This window comes from Sus scrofa, chromosome 13 (genome assembly GCF_054392235.1).
Source record: "Sus scrofa isolate SSC_HxYL_T2T_F1_AM1 chromosome 13, Sscrofa_HxYL_maternal_Yorkshire_Landrace_v2.0, whole genome shotgun sequence".
In the NCBI taxonomy this organism is placed as follows: domain Eukaryota; kingdom Metazoa; phylum Chordata; class Mammalia; order Artiodactyla; family Suidae; genus Sus; species Sus scrofa.
This window is the reverse complement of record NC_139395.1, coordinates 89,833,592-89,853,084: the sequence shown is the minus strand read 5'-3', so window position 1 is coordinate 89,853,084 and position 19,493 is coordinate 89,833,592. Positions and strand designations below refer to the sequence as shown.

At 54.0% G+C, this 19,493-nt stretch overlaps 1 protein-coding gene across 3 annotated transcripts in view; it reads left to right on the top strand.

The window, feature by feature from the left end:
- The window catches only part of SLCO2A1 (solute carrier organic anion transporter family member 2A1), an 82,987-nt gene extending 70,613 nt beyond the window's left edge, over positions 1–12,374 (top strand). For 2 of the 3 annotated variants that reach the window (XM_084986524.1, XM_084986525.1), the window contains 5 exons: positions 790–955; positions 3,292–3,455; positions 6,937–7,001; positions 9,459–9,582; positions 10,402–12,374. In XM_084986524.1, the coding sequence (XP_084842650.1) occupies positions 790–955; positions 3,292–3,455; positions 6,937–7,001; positions 9,459–9,582; positions 10,402–10,522 (640 nt within the window). In that variant the 3' untranslated portion in view covers positions 10,523–12,374. 3 annotated transcript variants of the gene reach the window in all.
- Positions 12,375–19,493: the final 7,119 nt, after the last annotated feature.

The following is a 19,493-nucleotide window of genomic DNA, read 5'->3' as shown; positions in this document are numbered from 1 at the left end:
CAGATTGGTCCCCATTCTGGCACTGCTCTTATTCGTTGAGCAAAATCACTTAACTTCTCTAATATTCAAGCTTCCCATCCATAAAAGGAGCATCATGAATTGTAGACGTACTGTGATAACAGTGCATGAAAAGCCCTCAGGCACAGTGCCTGGCACATGAGAGATGATCCGTTACAGTTAACGTGCATTAGTATAATGATTTTAGCAAAACTCTGAACTGTGGTTCATCCCAACCCTCCCCAAAGAAGATCATGAATATTAGATACGGAGGATGGTGAGATTGGAGAGATTAGCCAGTGAAATCCCTTGCTCAGGGGGATGGAGCGACCTGGGAAAGGGCTGTATAGACCCAGAGGCAGGGGCCATCTAGACCCTGGATTGCCTCGAGGGGCCCCGGCCTGAGCCCAGATGAAAGAGAAGGCAAGGGGACTATTGCCTGTGACTTTCCTGTAGCATTTGCCATCTCTCTCATCAGTGTTCCGATAGGTTGGTTGTCTTGACCCCTCCTGCAGTGGGAAGTTTCCCAACCAAGCCTTTCCAATGACCGGTTGGTAGGTTTGGGATCCACTGGCAGAAGAAGCAGCACTGGCCAGCTTCATGAGCACCAGCCAGCTTGAAATTCTCCGCTGGCTCCAGCAGACATAATTCAGATCCCTGGGTGGCACCAGCCCAAGACAAACAGAGCCGCACAGGCACACTAGCCAGGCGGGGAACTCACGCTGGGCTGGAGTGGAGAGGTTTTCCTTTGGTCTTGCTTTGTTTGATTCCCACTTCCTGTTTTGCTGGCAGCACATCAAGTTCTATACATCCACAGCCTCTCGCCTGCCGCAAGGACTGCTCGTGCCCAGATTCCCTCTTCCACCCGGTTTGCGGAGACAATGGGGTTGAGTACCTCTCCCCCTGCCACGCCGGCTGCAGTGACATCAATGTCAGCTCTATAGCCTCTAAGCAACTGGTAAGGGCAGAAGGAGCCCAGGGTCTCGGTGGATGGGCTCCACCCCTGTCATTCCCAGCATTCTGGACACACCTACCTTCTCTCCACCGCCTGTTCATAAGGTCAGGACCAGATGCCTGCAGACCAAAGTCAATGAAAGATTGGCCGAGGTCCAACCAACTCACGTTCCTGAAGCCTAACAATGCTCAGAGCAGCACTCCTTCCGCTGAAGCCTGCCAGTCTCACCCTGGTGGAGCCTAAAGGGCACGTCTGGGTCCTGAGCCTTGGCCATGTTGCAAAGCCACATGGACTGGCCCAGATAAATGGAGGGGGGGCGGCCTCTGTGATGTGGACCTGGAAGGTTAGAGCCGGAAAAGGTGATGGAGGGCATTTGGTTCAACCCCTCGTGACCCTCCTGGGTGTGGCCACACAACTGGCCTGAAGCCTGCAGCTATTTAGGGGCAGATCTGGGACTAAAACCCTGGGTCCGACCTCAGCCTGGGGTGTGTCTGTGCAAGGTCAGGTGTCTCCTGGCGACTGGCCCACATTCACCATGCTCACTTGGCTAGGTCCCGGCCAGCACTCTGAACACTACGGCTCTTGGCCATCTAGGGTCAGCCAGCAGCAAACCAACTCAAGCCATTTGTGCTGTTATTCGAAAAATACTTAGCGAACCCCAGACATAGCCGTGGGTGCTGGGAATTCACCTGGGAACCCATTAGCCAAGGTCCCTGCTCTCTTGAGTTTGCATTCTACCAAATAAATGCACAGGGAGTTTTAGAAAGTAACTCATGCCAGGAAAATTCTTAGTGGGATGGAGTGTGCCTGGGGGCTCCCTGAAAAGGTGACTTTAGAACCGAGCCACCAGAAGAAGACAACACTCTGGAGACCAGGGAGGGAAGCGACGCAGGTGAAGGAACACAAGTGCAAGACCCCAGGGCATGAATGAGCCAGAGTGGAAAAAGACCAGGGCTGGTGTGGCCAGAGGAGATTACATCTGCCTGGCTGGGGAGAAGACAGGGGCCAGGCTTAAGATTTGGATGTTTTTCTTTTCTAAGAGTACTGAGAAGTCTGTGCAGTTGCCCTGAGGATGCCCTCGGAGTAGAAAGCCTCTTATGCCTTTAAGCCTGTGCAGAGGGCACGGACAAGTCTGGCCCTCATTTACCATCATCCCCTGAAAGGATAGGGCAAGGCTGCTTCCACAGCCACCTCTGCAGGCAGAGGAGTGTGGTTCTTAGTCAGTGGGAGGACAGAGAACCTGGACAAGATGCTCCCTCCGTTGCCTTCTAGTTGGAGGAGCCTGTGGTGGTTTCTGTGGTTTTCATATCTCTATTTACTTACCTCTGACTCATCTATTTCCAGAAATAATCTTGACAAGTTTCCAGTAACAAAGCACATCAAGACCAAAACCATTAGCATACTATCAAGAAAAAAAAAAGCAAATTATAAAGAAAAATATCTATGGTTTTAAAAACCCATACTGAGGGAAGTAGCAGCAGCATTGTATATAACTTAATTATGAGCTTCCCAGCAGCCCAAGTAAAGAGGGTATGTAGTTCCAATGCCCAGTAGAAGGAAGCATATCAGCTCATTAGTTCCAATATTAGCCCTATAACTGCTTCAACACTTAAGTGATCATAGGCTGGTCCATCAGACATTGTGAGAAGGAAGGTAACATAGGCAGTGGCCAACAAAGTGAGTTGTGTTGAGTCATGTGGATTCACAGACTTGAGACAGACACCTTCACCAACAGTAGGGATTCCTCTCAGGCAGAAAGTTCAGTGGATCCCACTGTGTTCCTACTGCTATATCTTCCCCTTTTTTGGCTGTGCCTGTGGCTTGAAGAAGTTCTGAGACCTGGGATTGAACTGATACCACAGTAGTGATCTGAGCCACAGCAGTGACGATGCTGGGTCCTTAACCACTAGGCCACCAGGGAACTCCCGATCTCCTATTTTTATCTTCCTTGAACATCCCCGCAATAAACACACGAATAGCAAAAACATCAGCCCACAAAGCCACTGCTGCTGGGCTCAAGGTAGCCTGGCCCAGAGAAGAGCCCTATCAGCTGGAATCCTACATATCCCATCCCGACCTGGGTGTAACTACAGGAGGAGCACAGCCCATGCTGGACAACTGGGTTTGGTGAAGATGGTGTCTGTTGCCCAAACCATGGTCAGAGGTGGGATCCATGGGGCACCTTGAAACCCCATCTGGTCTCCTCTCTAGCCTCCGCATCCAGCATCACCAGCTCTCCAGGGAGGGCAGAGGGGCAAGAGCTGGGGCAAGCGTTTGAAGTGTGTGGGGGGTGAAACATTAACACAGGTTTCTCCTGTTCTCCTCCCTTTCCTTCCAAGACCTACCTGAACTGCAGCTGTGTGAGTGGGGCATCAGCTTCAGCAAAGACGGGCCCGTGTCCCATCCCCTGCGCCCACTTTCTGCTCCCAGCCATCTTCCTGATCTCCTTCGTGGCCCTCATAGCCTGCGTCTCCCACAACCCACTCTACATGATGGTACTGCGGTGAGTGAGACTCTCCTTCCCCTGCTTTCCTCCTCGGCTCCCCCGCCTCTCCCAGCCCTCAGCATCCTTGGGCCATGAACGTGCAATGTTCTTGGGGTGATACAGGAAGCTAAGACTGAGGCACCGGAGCAGAGCACTGCCTGTGCCAGGCCTGTGCGGAGCCCCTTGCTGTGGCCTTATTCCGTGTCACACGTCCCTGCCCCTCTATCCTGCACCTGCACAAGGAGGGCGGAGCTAATGTGGCTGAGCTGCATGACCAAGCCAGGCTGCCTGGCTCCACGCTGCAGGGAGGCCTATAGATTCACTTATCTTTAAGTCCCAAGAGGAGGAGAATTCAGCTGGATACACAAAATTGAGGAAGGAACATGAGGAGAGTTCTCGAGACAGAATGAGGGCCACAGCAAGGATGCAAATAAGGAAAGCCAGTGTGCTTGGAGCCAGGTCAGAAGGGAAAGGTGAGTCAGGAGGGCAGAGATGTCCCATTACAGCGGCACTGAGGTGACACTGAGGTGCCCCTGAGGTTTGGACAGGGAATGAGCCTCTCTTTACCTCACTCTCTGCAAAAGAGAAAATCAGGTTTCAACCGAGTTCACATAACTCACCCCCTGCCTGCCTCCCTCCTGTCTTCACCTGCGTGCAAGCAGAGGGAAAAACACAGGATTTGGAAGCCCGGGGTCAGGGTCAAACGCCCAGCTCCACTGTGTACTGGCTGAAGGTCTTTGGGTGTTGCTGTCTTCACAGAGTCTCAGTTTGCTCTGAAAAGGGGTTAATGATACTGATGTTGAAGAACTGGTGTCAGGGGTATATGGTAAATTGCTTTGTAAATACAGGGTGCTTTGCATATTGGTTAATGATCCCTATTAACCAAATTATTATTAACAGCTAACTAGGTGCCCATGACCTATTTTCCCCAGAAGCCTAGGAGATGACGAAAGGTCTGGGATTTTATCCATTTAAAGGTTAGCTTTGCCACCTACCAAGCTCCTATGTCTGTTACTGTTTCACAAGGATGCTTGCAGACTTCTGGGTCAAAGGCAAAGCACAGCAAGCAGTATGAGCCTCGTGTTGCATCATTATCCTTGCCCACCAAGTCCTCCTGGGTGACATGGAGGGGCCCAGGTATATGTTTCACCTGCAGTGGGCGTAGGTCACAGCTGAGGAATGCTGAGCATGGGAGAGCCACTGCTTCTATAGATCAAGCCTGCTACTGGTCTAGAAGGTTTTTACCTCCTGTCTCAAGGTTGCTCGTTGCTACCACAACCCTGAGAGATGGCCCAAGACGCGAGCAGTCATAACCCTGCCTTCTTAGCATGTTCTGCAGAAATGTGTAGAGATGCTCAAAACTGACTGCCTTCCCAACACCACTGCCTCCCTCTCCTTTGCCGCTCCCCATCCATGCCTTCCAACTACTTGTGCCTTCATCCAAGGCCCCCTGAGTGGAGTTCCCTGCTTGCATGCAGGTCAGCTGGGCCAGGGTGGACCCTGTAATCCTGAGAAAGGTGTGAGAGTGGCCATGATGAAGAGAGGGAATAGGATAAGGAAATCTTCTAGGGAGATCTCTGAGTGCGAGGGAAGGGCATTCCTGTCACCTCCCAGAGGACTCCTGTCCAACCACGGGATGGGCGTCTCTAGAAAATCTCTCCCTTCCAAGGTTGGTCAGGGGCTGGTGTGAAAATGGAGAAGAGGCCCCAGTATCCCAAAAGGGTTTAAAGATAAATCCCACTGGGAGAGATGAAAGTATGGATGCTGTGTATTGTGGAGAAGGAGAGGCCTCAAGATGACTTTGTGAGTGAGCCAGGCCTTATTTGTATCAGTCCTGGCCCCCAAACAGGCATAGGCATACAGGCGGGGAGTGAAGGTTTGCTGAAAATGTGTCAGGAAAAGAGAGTGGTCAGAGAGGCAGCATTAATTCAGGGCCAAAGGGGCAGAGACCAGAAGGGGCTCAAGCTCTCCATCAGAAGCCAAATCGGGGTTTCCCAGGTCCCAATTAGTTGAGAATCCAAGGGTCTGCCCAGGGATAAGGACCAAGACACAGAAGCATCTGTTAGGGATTAGACCCTTGAAGGATCTCTGGGCAACAAAGGAGCATCCACTACATTGAGATCCAAGGCATTTTCCATGGGAGGGAATCCCAGTAGGTGCCCCTCTACCCCTGTTCCATCCCTCAGATTAGCTGAAAGATGGTCGCTTTGTAGTTTGCTGGCAGAATTGTGGAAGAAAAACAAAAGGTGTGTGGAGACCTGGGGATTGCTTCTGAGTTCCCTTCCTTGCTGTCCCCTCAGCACACCCACTGGCACCCAGCCAGGAGCATGGGTGCCCAGGGCACGGGGAAGCCTGCTGCCCACCTCATGGCTCCCCACCTCATGAATGGCGGTATCTCTGCTCCACGCCCAGCTGGCAGTCCCTCCTCCAGACAGCCTCCCTCCTCCCTCTCTGAACTTCCTTCCTCAGCCAGGCCCCTTCCTCCTCTGGAAGGGAGAAGGGTGGAGGCAGGCCTGGCTGCATGATTTGCAGGACCCAATGCAAAATGGAAATGCAAGGCTCCCGGTTTCAAACTCATTATGAATTTCAGGGTAGCCACAGCAGAGCCTTAAAGAAAAACACAAGGCTTTTCTGAGTGTGGGGCCCTGGCCACCTGGGTCATATGCCCAAGAAGCCAGCACCCACTAGAAGATTCTTTTAGTTGTATACCAGATCGGACAGCCCAGGGGCCCTAATCGCACATTGCCTCAGGGCAGTCTTTTTTCTTTCTTTCTTTCTTTTTTTCCTTTTTTTTTCCCCCATATTTTTAGCACCACACCTGCAGCATATGGAGGTTCCCAGGCTAGGTGTTGAATCGGAGCTGTGGCTGCCAGTCACAGCCACAGCAACACTGGATCCAAGCTGCATCTGCAGCCTACACCACAGCTCAGGGCAACACCGGATCCTTAACCCACTAAGTGAGGCCAGAGATCGAACCCTCATGTTCATGGCTACTAGTTGGGTTCCTTACCGCTGAGCCATAATGGGAACTCCAGGGCTGTCTTCTATTGCTGGAAGATACCATGGGAGTTGGTCAGACCTGCTGCCGTAAACATGGCCTTCAGCATCCTCTCTGCCTCCAGACACTCTGCCCTCTACCTCTTGAAGGGGGCTCTGGGCAGCCCTGAAAATCCTAGAGACCAGTGCTTCTCAAACCTGCATGTGCGCAGAATCTCCTGGAGGGCTTCCCACAACACTGATCGCTGGGCCCGACCTCCAGAGTATGACTCTGTGTCTGAGGTGAGGCCTGAGACTGTGCATTTCTCGCAAGTTCCCAAGGGAAGCTGCTGCTTCTGGGCCAGTGGTCATGCCTTGAGAAGCACTGAGAGGAACAACAGGAGCACAGGGTCCCAGGTGAACCCGGTCAGGCCACACGAGGGCAAGTTCTGATGTGCCCTGAGGCTAGCTGCGGGAGGGAAGGGAAGTCCTCCTGCTGCTGATTTCCTGTTTGCCTTCTCAGTGTGGTGAACCAGGAGGAAAAGTCATTTGCCATCGGGGTACAGTTCTTGCTGATGCGTCTGCTGGGTAAGTGTCGGAGTGGCCCCAGGTGAGGGGGAACTGGAGGGCTGTGGGGTGCAGGGTGGTGACGGGGGAAGCCCTGCCTCATCTCTCTTGTAAAGAAAAGCTGCACGTCATCAACACAACCACAGACAGCAAACCCCGTATGGGTGGTTTCCCTGCCGCTTGAGGTTAGGAAAGATTCTGTCTATGGCATTAATTCCAAACTGAATTATGTAAGAAAAAGGAAAAGTGGGCACAGCTGAGAATACCTAATAGAACACTGAAGGCAGGTATTTTTTTCATCTCTCTCTCCAAGAATTCACTGTAGGAACAAAACTTTGCATTCCTGTCCCAGCCAGAACAGCAGCGGAGCTCAGCCCTGGCTTCCCTTCCATTTTACAAAATCCACTCCTCCTGCCTCTAGTCAGCAAAGCGGGGCCCTCTGCCGGCAAACCCTGCTGTCAAGCAGCCCAGAGCCACGGAGGAAGGGACTGTGCACCGTGGTCAGAAGTGGCCTCAGGAGGGCAAGCAGCCTGCGGGCAGCAGGGAACACCTGCCCTCCCCGGGCGCAGGGACATTCCAGGCCCTTTCCCAGACTGCTCACACTAGACTGTCCCTTCTGGACACCTCCAACCATTAGATGAAACACAGGACACTAATAGGGAGACCCTTGCAGTGGCAGGTACATGAAGTAAAGGGACTGGTTCCAACAGAGGACAGATTTATTGAGGACCCGGGGGCACGCAGTGCAGCTGGGAATATGGTGACTGCAGTGGAAGGGCTTCAGTTGCGATCCAGCTGCGCTTTCTGGCCTTAAATGCTGAAATCCCTGCAGAGCCCTCAGTGCGTTATCACCCAAGAGTCTGGGCTGCATTTCGCCCTGTGGCAGCTGCCATGGTCCTGTTGGGGTGTGGGGGTGATGTCTCTCTTGGGGCCTGCCGGGCGGGAGCCTCTGCGGGGCACTCCCCCAAAGATTGGGTGAGGCCTGGGATGATGAGGACCGAACCAGCTTTTTCAGTGGGGTTTCTCAGTCTTGGTCCCAGAAGCCCCCCTTCAGACCCTGCTCCTCTGGCCTATGTTATAAGCACAGAGGACACAGGGTGCTGGGGTTACCCCACCCTGGTGACAGAGGCACGGTCGTCATCATAGTGCCATTCCTTTTATAACATATCATTTGTAACTTGCCGTGAAACCTCCCCTGGGAAGGAAGCCTCACATTCTGCCCAGCCCAACAGCAGCCAGGATGGACTCTGGAAAGCCCTGCCCTGTTTCTTCCAACCACTGTGAAAACAACTCCTCTCTTGTGGCTTAAAGCACCTGCTCCTTTGTTTTTTTCATCTGAGTTCAGACCACTCAATGTGGGGCCGCAGATAGAAAACCCAGGCTGGAGGGAACCATTTGTCACCTGAGAATGCAAGTCTACCCTGGGTAGAAAAAAAAGGACATGGCAAGTTTTAAACCACCCACTGGGACTGAGTTTGGAAATTTGTCTGGACTTCATTTCTATTCAGGGAACATCTTTCAGGAAGGTCAGTCCTTGTGACCAGTTTCCATCCCCCGCTCACCTGGACATTCGGGAGTGAGCTGGTCTGAATAGAGAGGCAGATTCTTGAAGATTTCCGCTTCTGGGCAGAGCTGCAAGAAAATTGCCTCTTTCTTCCCTCCAGAAGCAGCTTAAGGGCCCTAAACAGACACTGGAAGGCTGTTTTCGGTGGTTCTGAGAACAGAGTGGTCTGGCCTGGGTGTGGATCTGTCCAAGCCCCTCCCCAGTCCAGCAACTGCCTAGAACTGTAGCTAAGGATACGGGGCAGGTCCACATAGTCAGCAGTCATAGGGCAGGACCCCTGCTGGACCATTTCTCGCCACTCAGCTGCCAGGAAGATCAAGGGGCTTGGGGCAGAGGCTCTGAACAGCCAGGGTGTTGGGGATGTTGTCTAAGCCAACAGGGAAGCTTGGTGTCGTGGAAGAACATGAGATTTGAACCTCAGAAAACGAGGGTTCAGAGTCCAGCCCTGACCCTTCTATGCTATGCAATGGTGAGCCAGCCAAGCCCACCTTCCTCCCCATTATAATGAGGGCACCCACCCACCTCTGGGTGGCTGTGAGGGCGTGAGGAATTGGTGTCCTAGAGAGCTTCCAGGCCACCTCATGGAGCCCAGCACATCTCCACTTGAGGCCAATCCCAAGTGTGGGAACTGTGTTATCTGTCCAAGCTGGCACGAGGTGACATCTGTGACTCACTCTGCCCTGAAAGGATGCCTCGGCTTCCTGTTCTCTTCTAAGCCTCTAGTGAAAGGGTAATTCAGGCTCCAAGGAAGGCTCTTCTGCTTCCCCTGGTTCCGGGGGATGGGGCAAAAGCTGTTCTCATGTGTGTGGGCCGCACGGGGGCGCTGGGGAGCTCTGCTCCCCACCCTGTCGGGCACCTCTGCGGGCAGCTCCATGTGACCTGAGCTCTCTGAACTCTCTTCCTAATGATGCCAGCCTGGCTGCCATCTCCAGCCCTCTACGGCCTCACCATCGACTACTCCTGCATCCGGTGGAGCTCCCAGTGCTCGGGGAGGCGGGGGGCCTGTGCTTACTACGACAATGACGCTCTCCGAGACAGGTGAGGGCCCGCACAACAGCCAGGCCCCAGGCCCCAGCAGAGGGTGGTCATCTGCTCCAGTGGCAACTGTGGGGCTGTCAGGCCTTGCAGGGGGAGGACCCGGGGGTGCAGCCATGGGCAGGGAGCGGGGCCACCAGTGACAGGCACGTTGGGGCTCATAGAGAACCATCCAGGTAACAAGACCCAGCAGATGCTCTGACATGGCTCCCATCTGTGGTCCCTGCTGGCCCTTGGGAGGGACAACAGCAGAAAGAGGTTTGTCGGAGGGAGAGGCAGAAGCCATGGAACAGTGATGCTAGGCCAGCCTTCCCCTGCTTGGAAAGGGGTGGCCCATCGCGACTCCTGGCAGAGGCCAAGGGCGGATGGGTCGGAGCCCAGCTGCAGTGCTACTGAATTCTGTACCCATCCAGCCACAGATGGAAACAGTTGGGGGAGGGGGCTGGAGGGGGCTGGAGGGAGCTGGAAACAGGGTGGGAGTGACATAGAGGGCTGGGGGAGGGGTGTGAAGAGGTTCCCTCTCCTTCTGGCCATGCTGTGTGGGCAGGACCCTCCAGGAAGCTGTGCTGCAGTGTGTGGGCCTCTCAGGGCGGGAGGTGGCACCTGGATAGGGAGGAGGAGCACTGGATGGGGAGTCTCAGGTCTGTTCCTGCCTACTCCCTCAGAGTTGTATAGTCCAGTGGATAAAAGGAATAAGGAAGTGGTCCCCACCCGGGGGGCCTGAGTGGTAAAGACACATGGCCTGGGCCACTGTGATGATGATGTGAGACACAGGCCACAGAGCCACCACACCCCTCACGGGTCCTGTCCCCCGCCCCACAGGTACCTGGGCCTGCAGGTGGGCTACAAGGCTCTGGGCACGCTGCTGCTCCTCTTCACCAGCTGGCGGGTGAAGAAGAACAAGGAGTACAATGTGCAGGAGAAGGCCGCCGGCCTCATCTGACCCTCGACCTCAGCCACCACCCGGCCCCGAGAGCAGACCTGCTCCCACACCCGCCCATATTACTAATGTTAACACGGCATCTCCTTTTTGTTTCTTAAGTAGGAAGAAAAGCCCATCGCCATTTGCCTCCCTGTCCCCTCCTCCCAGAGCCCTCCACAGACCCTTAGGGCCGGGTGGGCACAGAGCTGGAGGTGGGATCTTCCCTGGCACCTTGGGAGGGGTCCCCACAGGCCCAGGCTCATCTGGCACAGTGGGGACGCTCACGGAGGCAGCCCCTGTCCCCGAGCCCTCAGGGAGTGGTTTTCTAACTGAGGAGACCTCGGGTATCTGTCAGAGGAGAAGGGAGGGGGCTAGGGACAGAGAGCCTGGTTGCAGCCCCCTACACATCTGGGCTCGGCCCCCTCTGCGCCTCCTCTGAGCCCAGGAGGGTCTGGCTCCCTTCCCCTCCGATCCTCACTTCCTGCCCCAAGAGGCCACTTTGGGAAGTATGGCCAGCTGGTCCCTTCTCCATCACCCACACTCAGGCACCAGAGCTGGGACCAGTCCCCAGGGATGGACCGTCCCAACGCTGTTCACATGAACTCTAGACCCTTCTGGACACGGGTCTGCGCACGTTCATCTCTGTCTTTCCAGGGGCACATCTCAAACGGAGAAAGCTGCGCACGGTGGTGAGAACCTGAGGCAGGCTGTGATTCCCAGCCCCCGCCTCCACCCCACAGCACGAAGGCCAGACACCTCACCTCTCAGGGGTGGGAAGACCTCCCTTCCCGCTGCAGACACACACACACACACACACACACACACACACACACACCCCTACGGGCGCAGATGAGGTGGCTTCACACGGGCTTCCCGTCTCGCCTTTTAGCCTGAACATCGCAGTGTAAAGAAGCAGTCGGGGATGTCAGCAAGACCAGTGAAGAAGCCTAGGTAGGGAATGTCAAAATCCACCAAGCCGCGCAGCCACCTGCAGCCCAGCAAGCAGAAGCTTGAGAGGTTGACGTTCCTGTTTCAAATAGACTTGAGTTCATCCACATTTTCTCAACCTCTTCTCACCACCTCCAGGGAGGTGGGCGCCTCTCCTGGGCTGGGGCTGAGAGGTGCTGCTGCTGTGCGGTGGAGGTTCAAAGACAGAAGCCAACAAAGGAGGCCTTTATCCACAAATATCTTATTTTTTGGAGACCGACTTTGTGCAAGGCAGCACTAGGGCATGGTTTTCCCCGAGCTCGCCTGTGGTCTCGCCTACCCCCGCTCCATCCACAGTAAGGCCCCCTCCCAGAGTGGAGCCTGCTGGACAGTGCAAGGGATGCACAGCAAGAACCCGGACACTGTCAACGGGACCTTGACCGTCCACGCCCTACCAGACTGAGCCTGCTCCTGGCCTTTGCCAGACAAAGAGCTGACTTGCCATGTCCTCTGGAGCAGGTGAGCGCTGGCCGTGGTCACATATGGATCTCTTGAGTGCTGCTCCCTTTGGTAGACCCTTCCAGAAACCACCTCCGGAAAGGCCCCACTGCCACGAGACCGAAGTCTTTGTGAAAGCCACTGTTACAGACAGCCTGATTCCAAAGCCACTGGTTCTGTGTCCTTGGATCTCACTCAGGAAGGATGGCTCCATGCAACCTCAGGGGCAAGTTTCAGCCTTTAAAATGGTCCTGCTTAGAAAATGATTTCCTGCAACTAACCCTGGTCCTTCTTGCTGCAATTTAACCGAATTCTGAAGGCACTGTCTTCAGCTGAGCTCGTGAACAATGAATGTCAACCTTCAGATTATGGAAGATGGTTGCCCTCCTAAACCTTTATTCTATTATGATATTGCTATTAATATATTATAATTTTGCTATCGATGTAACTTGGTCATGAATGTGTGTTGTCATGTATATCTGTCAGAGAGCAGGCCAGAACCTGGGCCTTCGGGGAAGAGGAGGTGGCCTTGCCCCAACCTTTGGGGGCCCATGGCCATGGGGATGGCAGGTGATGCCACTCTCAACCCACCTTCCTGGTACAGGGCAGGCAGCAGGCGCCTGTTATCCCTTCAGTGAAGCTCTGCAGGTAACTATCAAGGCCCTATAGTGCTGGGCTCTCAGGAGGCCTGATCCCTGCCCTTGAGGTTTTGCTTTTGTGTTTTGTGTTTCTTTGCCACATGCATGGCAGGTGGAGGTTCCTGGGCCAGGGATCGAACCTGAGCCATAACACTGACGATGCTATATCCTTAACCACTAGACCACCAGGGGACTCCCCTTGAGTTTATCTGCAGAAGTGGGATTGGATACAAATAAGTCCATAACCCAGAAGAGAACTAATGCCAAAATCATTACTGATCCCTTGGTCACAGCTGGTACTGTTGCTCCCACAGCAAACCTGCCAGCAGGGATGATAATGGTGTCACCTTCATTTCACTTCTGGAGCAAAGCTGGACAAGCTGCCTTGAGTGTTAGACTCTCATAAATGCACATTCCCAACCCTCTCCACCCAGCCCCAGAGACAGTTTAAATGGGGATGGGGGAGGCCAGGAGTGGCATTTTTAACTGGCCCCTCGTGCAGGGCTGATGTGGATGGTTGTCAAACCCTGTGTGGTGGGTCCTCAGAGCTATGGGGCACCCACTGGTGCTTAGACCACTGAAAAGCAGACTCTCAATAGGTTTCTGGTCAGTTTAAACGTGAGTGGAAGAGAACAAAGTGAATGAGATGTCCTGGGTGGCTGCAGTCAGGGGCTAGTGGGCATGGCAGGTGATGCAAGAGCCTACATTTATACTAGATCCTTACTGGTCCTGGGATGGACTTCTACCTCTGCAAGCTTGAGAGTGCAAAACATGAAACAGTCATTCCTTTACATCCGTTGTGTCTGACCTCAAGCCTCCTGCTGCGGGCTGGATGGAAATGCAACAGCAGCCAGCCTTGGGTCTGGCTCCCAGAGCCACCTACAGGCCCTTGGGTCCTGCCATTGTGGGTCTTGGGTCCCTTCCCAGTCCGAAGCACCCTGACAGCCCTGCCTCGCCCTGAGCCTGGAAATCGTGCAGAAGCCAGATCCCAGGACTAGAGCCACCTCCTGAGCTCCAACCAGTCCTAGGAAGCCCACCCCTCTGCTCCACTTCCTCTCGCAGTCCTTCAAGGGTGGAACAAAAAAGCCAGGAAGGGAAGGGTCTGCGGGAACCTTTATAATCCCATCCTTCCTTGGAGCTTCTTGGCACAGGAGTGGGGAAATGCAGTGAGCATTCAACGCCATAGCTCCACAGTATCCTTTGAGCCAGCGCCCTCCGGGCTGAGCTTTCCCATAGCCCCGTGCTGGAGGCCAGACCAATCTTAGGCCCCATTTGAAAATGAGGAATCTGACCTCAAGGACGTAACCATTATGGTCAACTTTATGCAAATAACAACTGGCCAGCCCTCTCTGTCTGCTCCACCTCCCCTTCTGAGTCATTCTGAAATTGGGGGAGGCCCCTCTGTTCCCACAGAAGTTCACTGACGCACGGAAGGGAGGCGGGGGAATCTACCAAGGGTAGTGGAGGTGGAGAGAACCAGGTAATATTTCTATTCAAATAACAAGAACATTACAACTGTTCATGTACCAGGGCTGGGTCAGCCCCATAGCAGCAGGAGTTAAAGGAGAGTCACGGAGAAAAGGGACAAAGAGGAAAAGGCATTCAGCAGAAAAGGCCCTGAGAGAGCGGCACACAGACAGCCCTTCAAGGAGACACCCCCACCTGCTGATGGGTTAGCAGAGTCTTGCTCAGGAAGCAAAGCCAAATGGTGATTTTCTTCAATGGCTTTCAAAGATGGAGAGATACAGTTCATCTGAGACTGACTCCAGACAGTATCAAATTGATATGAAAATATTATATCACAGATTCCCAGAGAAATTGGCAGGGGCTCTGTGTGTGTGTGTGTGTGTGTGTGTGTGTGTGTGTGTGTGTGTGAGAGAGAGAGACAGAGACAGAGACAGAGACAGAGACAGAGCCAAAGAGGAAAAAACAAACAAAAACCCCTGTGAATCCAAGAGAGACATACCTCCTTTTACAACCATAGGAAATAAATACCTGGGAGAAATGTTTTTCTCCTGCCAACAGCACAGAATTCATCATAACCTTTCATCAGAGATTAAATATGTAAACAGGTCCTGGGCAAGCCCTTGGCAAACCGTAAGTGAGAGAAAGTTTTTCTCCCATGACACACCCTGCCCATTTATCCACTCTCTACCCCCCTCCCTACCCCTGCAGTGTTGTTACCATGCTACGCAGGTGTCACTGCAGCTTGCTGAAGTCCCTGCGCCCACCCCTGGGGCACCTGCTACAGCTTGATGACAACAACAATACCTAGAATATGTGCAGATCTTTGCAGCTCACAAAGCCATCCATTCATTTAACAAACTCTTTTAACTGGAAGCTCAGTCAGGACAGGCATGGCTGTGCTATGGTAACAAACCTCACCAGTCTGTCACATGACACAGCAGGAGTTCGTGTCTTGCTCACCTAAAGTCCACTGTGGGTCTGGGTGACTCTCTGGGGCAGTGACCTCCAAGGGGTGGCTCCATCCATCCATGTCATGATGGGCGAGGCAGGCCCAGGGAGTCCTTGAAGGCCATGCACTGATAAGCAAACGTTTTGGTCCAGAGGTAACATGCTTCCCCTCTGCTCCCAGCCCACTGGCCAGAACTAGTCGGTGTCCCTGCCGTACGGCCACAGGGATGGGGAAAGAGAAAACGTCTGTGACTTCAGAAGAGGCAGAAAACCAACAGGGACAAGCTCAAGCCTCCTCCATCACCAGGGAGAACCAGGATGGACATAGATGTTCATCAGACACTTAAGCCAACACTGTCAGATGGAGGAGGGGGGAGGAGCCAGGAGACGTTCTCCAAAGGAGGCAGCATCAATGCTGGGTCCCCAGAGCTGAGGAGATGATTTCCAGGCAAGGCTGAGCAGCCTGTCTGCAGTTTGCAGAGGAACGGGGAAGTGAGGGGAAGGCTGGCTCAGAGGAAGCAGAGATGGAGTAGTGGCAGAGGACACGCAGGTTCTCCTGAGATGGGAGGGACTTGCTGGCGCAAAGGGTCTTGTGGCGGAGCCAAAGAGAAGGGCCTGGAAGAGGCGGTGAGGCTGAGCCGATCCCCAGGGGAGGAATCTCACCCACAGCTTCCACCAGCTCTAAGGAAGCCAATACAACCAGTCTTACCCTCCAGATGGAGAACAGGAGGCCCCTCCCAGCTGTTATTCATTTACATATTCCCTTTGTATCTGATGACACATAAATGATGCTTACTCTTCAAGGACACATAATTAGGAGCGAGATTAAGACCTTAACGAAGTCCAAACACTGCGTGGTCATTCAGCAGAGAGGTCAGAGAAGGGGCTTGATCCATCCTCATGGAGTGGACTGGATTTCAAGGTACCCCAAGAGGTGCAGGAGAAGACATTCCAGGCAGAGGTCAGGAAGTGGGAAAATCTGTGCCAGTCCTGAGAACTCACTGGACACAGATGGCATCAAGGAGAGCAGAGAGAATCTCTGGAGAGGCGGTCAGGTCTGGGCTTAGAGGTTCCTGGAGGCTCTGGAGGGTGGACTTACAGCAGGCTCCTAGGTCAGTGCCTGTGCCCACCTCTTTCCACCCAGGCCTGGAGGAGAGCCTCAGAGCCCCAGCCAACCCATCCCAGGAAGGTCCTCCTAGCTCGGGTCCCCACCTGGACTCTGTCTGCCCTGGGAAGGGGCTTCTGGATGGGCCCTGCCATCTCTCCGGGAGTGGTCCTCTTTGTACTTCCAGCCCACACGGCCCACCCAACACATCACAGGGAGCCCCCAGTCTGGTGCTTGTTGGAACCTCCTATTTGCAGCCTCCCTCTTGACCAGAGCTCCATGGAGGCCCCTGCACAGGGTGAGGTGGAAGCCACTCTATTCCCTCCCTCCCCTCTCCCCTCCTCTCTCTCCCCATCTGTGCCCTAAAACCCCAGGCCTGGGGCTGGGAGTCAGAAAGGCTGAGTCTTGGGGCAGAATGAGGCAGCTGGTTTAAAGGAGCATCCATTCAGGCTCCCAGTGTGTTGCTCACGTCATGGTCCATCAGTATGCCTTAGGCCAGGCATCCCCTTCTACAGACACCAAATCCATAAACGTGACCTCAGAGATCCCAGATGGGGCCCAACATTTGTTTAAGCTTTGGGCTTCTTTACACCTCACCACAGCGCTTACAGAAGAGGAACCAGTGCGTCCAGATGAGACCAAAGCTCTCCCTTGCGTCCCCACTGAGAAAGACCGAGGCAGGTTTCACGCTGATCTCTTCTCGCTTCTTGACCCCAGCCACCTCTCCGTGCACAGCCAGATTCCAGAAGGATTCCTGCAGCCCAGCGTTTCTACAGCTCAGGTGTGTCGAGCACCTAACCACTGCCCGAAGAGCATCACGTGCGTTTGCACCTTTAATCGTCACCACAGCCCAGTGAGATGCAATTATCATGCCATGTTCTTATGAGGAACTTGAGGAGCGGACCGTGGTCAGGGCCTTTTTTTCTCTTTCCACCAAAGGCGGCAGTGGGCAGGCGCTGGGGTTTGCAGAGCCGCCCTCGCTGGGGCCACCCGAGCCAGGCAGAGAGGCAGATGGCCACTAGAGGGCGTCGCTCGCTCGCTGGAGCCCTCCGGTGAAACGCTGGAGACACCAGGCCCCGACCGTCCGAGAGACATAGGGGTACCAGCCCTGCGTCCTGACTGAGCGTCAGGCCCAGGGGCGCCCGTTACTCGGCTCTGCGTTCCTCCAGCAGCCCAGCGTCCCCTCCCCGGCACCCCCGGGGCCAGCCGGGCTCCTCTTGCCCACCCCGCTCCCAGCGTGCATCCCCGATGGCCATTCGGGAGCCCCGGGAGTCTGATCCCGCTGGCACCTGCCCGTGGTCCCCCGCCCCGCGTGGTCTTGAGATTTCCTTCTCGCGCCCCGCAGTAAAGCAACGTTTAGTCTGTTTATCTGTATTTTCAGAACCAAGGTGGCATAAACACATTAAAGAAAGAGGAAAGTAGAGAAAAGCTACCAGAAAGCACCGAGAGGGCCCGTGAGCACAGATACAGCTTCTTCCACCTCGTGGGCAGGGCGGGCACCCTAGCCCGCTGCGTGGGGTCACACTCTCCCCACATCACCGCTGCCTGGGAACCACCTTTCTGTGGCGTTCAGGTAAGCTCCCTTCCCCCCTCCCTCAGGTTCCTGGAGCACCTCTTGGGGGCTTTGCTTTGAGACAGGAGCTGGCATCAGAGAGAAACCTATGTCTGTATCAGGGCCCTTGTCCATCTTGGGGAGTGTCCAGTTGCCCATCCTGTAGCAAACTTGGGCCTCAGGCAAGAGCTGGGCACCAGGCTTGTGCCTGAACAAGACAGACAGAACCTCTCCCCCCATGGAACTGACAACTTGGGAAGGAAGACAGACATAACCAAGAAGGCGCACAAACTGGATGGTTGTGATTGGCCAGTAATCAATTACAAGTTCAATAGTACCAGGGAGAAGGGCAAGCAGACAAGACAGAGGCCTGAGTAGGCATGCAGGGGGAGAAGAGGGTATGTGGAGGTATCACGAAGGTGACAGAGGCCAGTTCTCCAGTGAGTGGGGATCAGGCATAGAGGAGGTGAAGTCCAGCTGAATCTTGAAGGATAGGAGTAAGTTTGTTGAATGGGTGGCCTTAGAATAAAGGTGTTCTGGGCAGAGGGAACAGCAGTAAAGAGTCAGAGGTGAGAAAGCTTGAGATGTGCTTGCCTGGAGGACAGGGGCTGGGTAGCACAGTTACAAGTGGCTAGAAGCCGAGTGTAGCGGAAGGCAGCCTTTACTGGAGGAGAGTTCCGTGTATACCTCCTTCAGTGGCTGAATGCTGCCTGTGGGTAATGGGAAGCCACTTTTTAAGAGGCAAGATGCAAGCAGATTTCTAGGTTTAAAGGCTGCTGGGCTGCATGTACACTTGGTTAAGGGACCCTGGCTGCAAAGGCAGGTTTTTAGGAAGGAGGCCTCCTTCTTGTCTTTGTGACTGCTGGGGGCAGTGGTGCTGGAGAAGGTCAGAACTGAGATGCTGCAGTGGGGCAGGGCAGGGGGCAGGACCAGTGGGCAGCAGAAGCCTCCCAGGTACCCACAGGCTCACCAGTGCCAGCTGAGCTGCCCAGAGTGCTGAGGATTAGCATGAGAGCTGCCAGGGCTTGTCCCTGCACCGAAATGTGCCTTGTTATAAAGCAGATGTTGGGAAATGGCTGTCTCTGGGCTCGACACATGGGCTCTAATTGGCCCACATGACATTTGCGCTTTTATTTTTAAATTTTTTTTAATTTTTATTTTTACTGCCACTCCTATGGTATATGCAAATTCCCCAGCTAGGGACTGAACAGGAGCTGCAGTTACAAGCCTGCAGCCACAGCCACGCCAGTTCCGAGCTTAATATGTCACTTACGCTGCTGCTTGTGGCAACACTGAATCCTTAACCCACTGAGCAAGGCCAGGAATCGAACCCTCATCCTCACAGATACTATGTCAGGTTCTTAACCTGCTAAGCCACAACAGGAACTCCGACACTTGTGTTTTTAAATTAGCTGCAAATATTGGGACAGTTTGAATCTTGAATTTTTTCTTGGACAAGCCAGCATTCGAGCCCCACCAAAAGGGACTGGAGCTGAGTAGAGCCCACCCTTTCAAGTGGTCCCTTTACTCTTAGGGTTGTTGTGGTCCCCAAATCACCTGCTTAGCCCCTGTGGGTGTTTAAATTTTCAGACATAGCCACAGTCTTAAAGAGTCAATCTAAAACACTAGAAATTCAGGTAACTGTTGGAAAGGACCAGTCCAGGACTGGGGCCAGGAGAAGTGAAAGGCTGTGTTTGAGAAATAACCACCAGGTAGGTGAGTGCCAGGCAGAAGCTGTGAGGGATGGTGGTGACTGCAGGTGGCGTCCCGGGCCCTCTGGGGAAGGAAGTCCGAACTGAACTCCCAGCTCTCTCCCCAAACCACCTTTTGCTGACTTTCCCATCTCATTTAATGGCA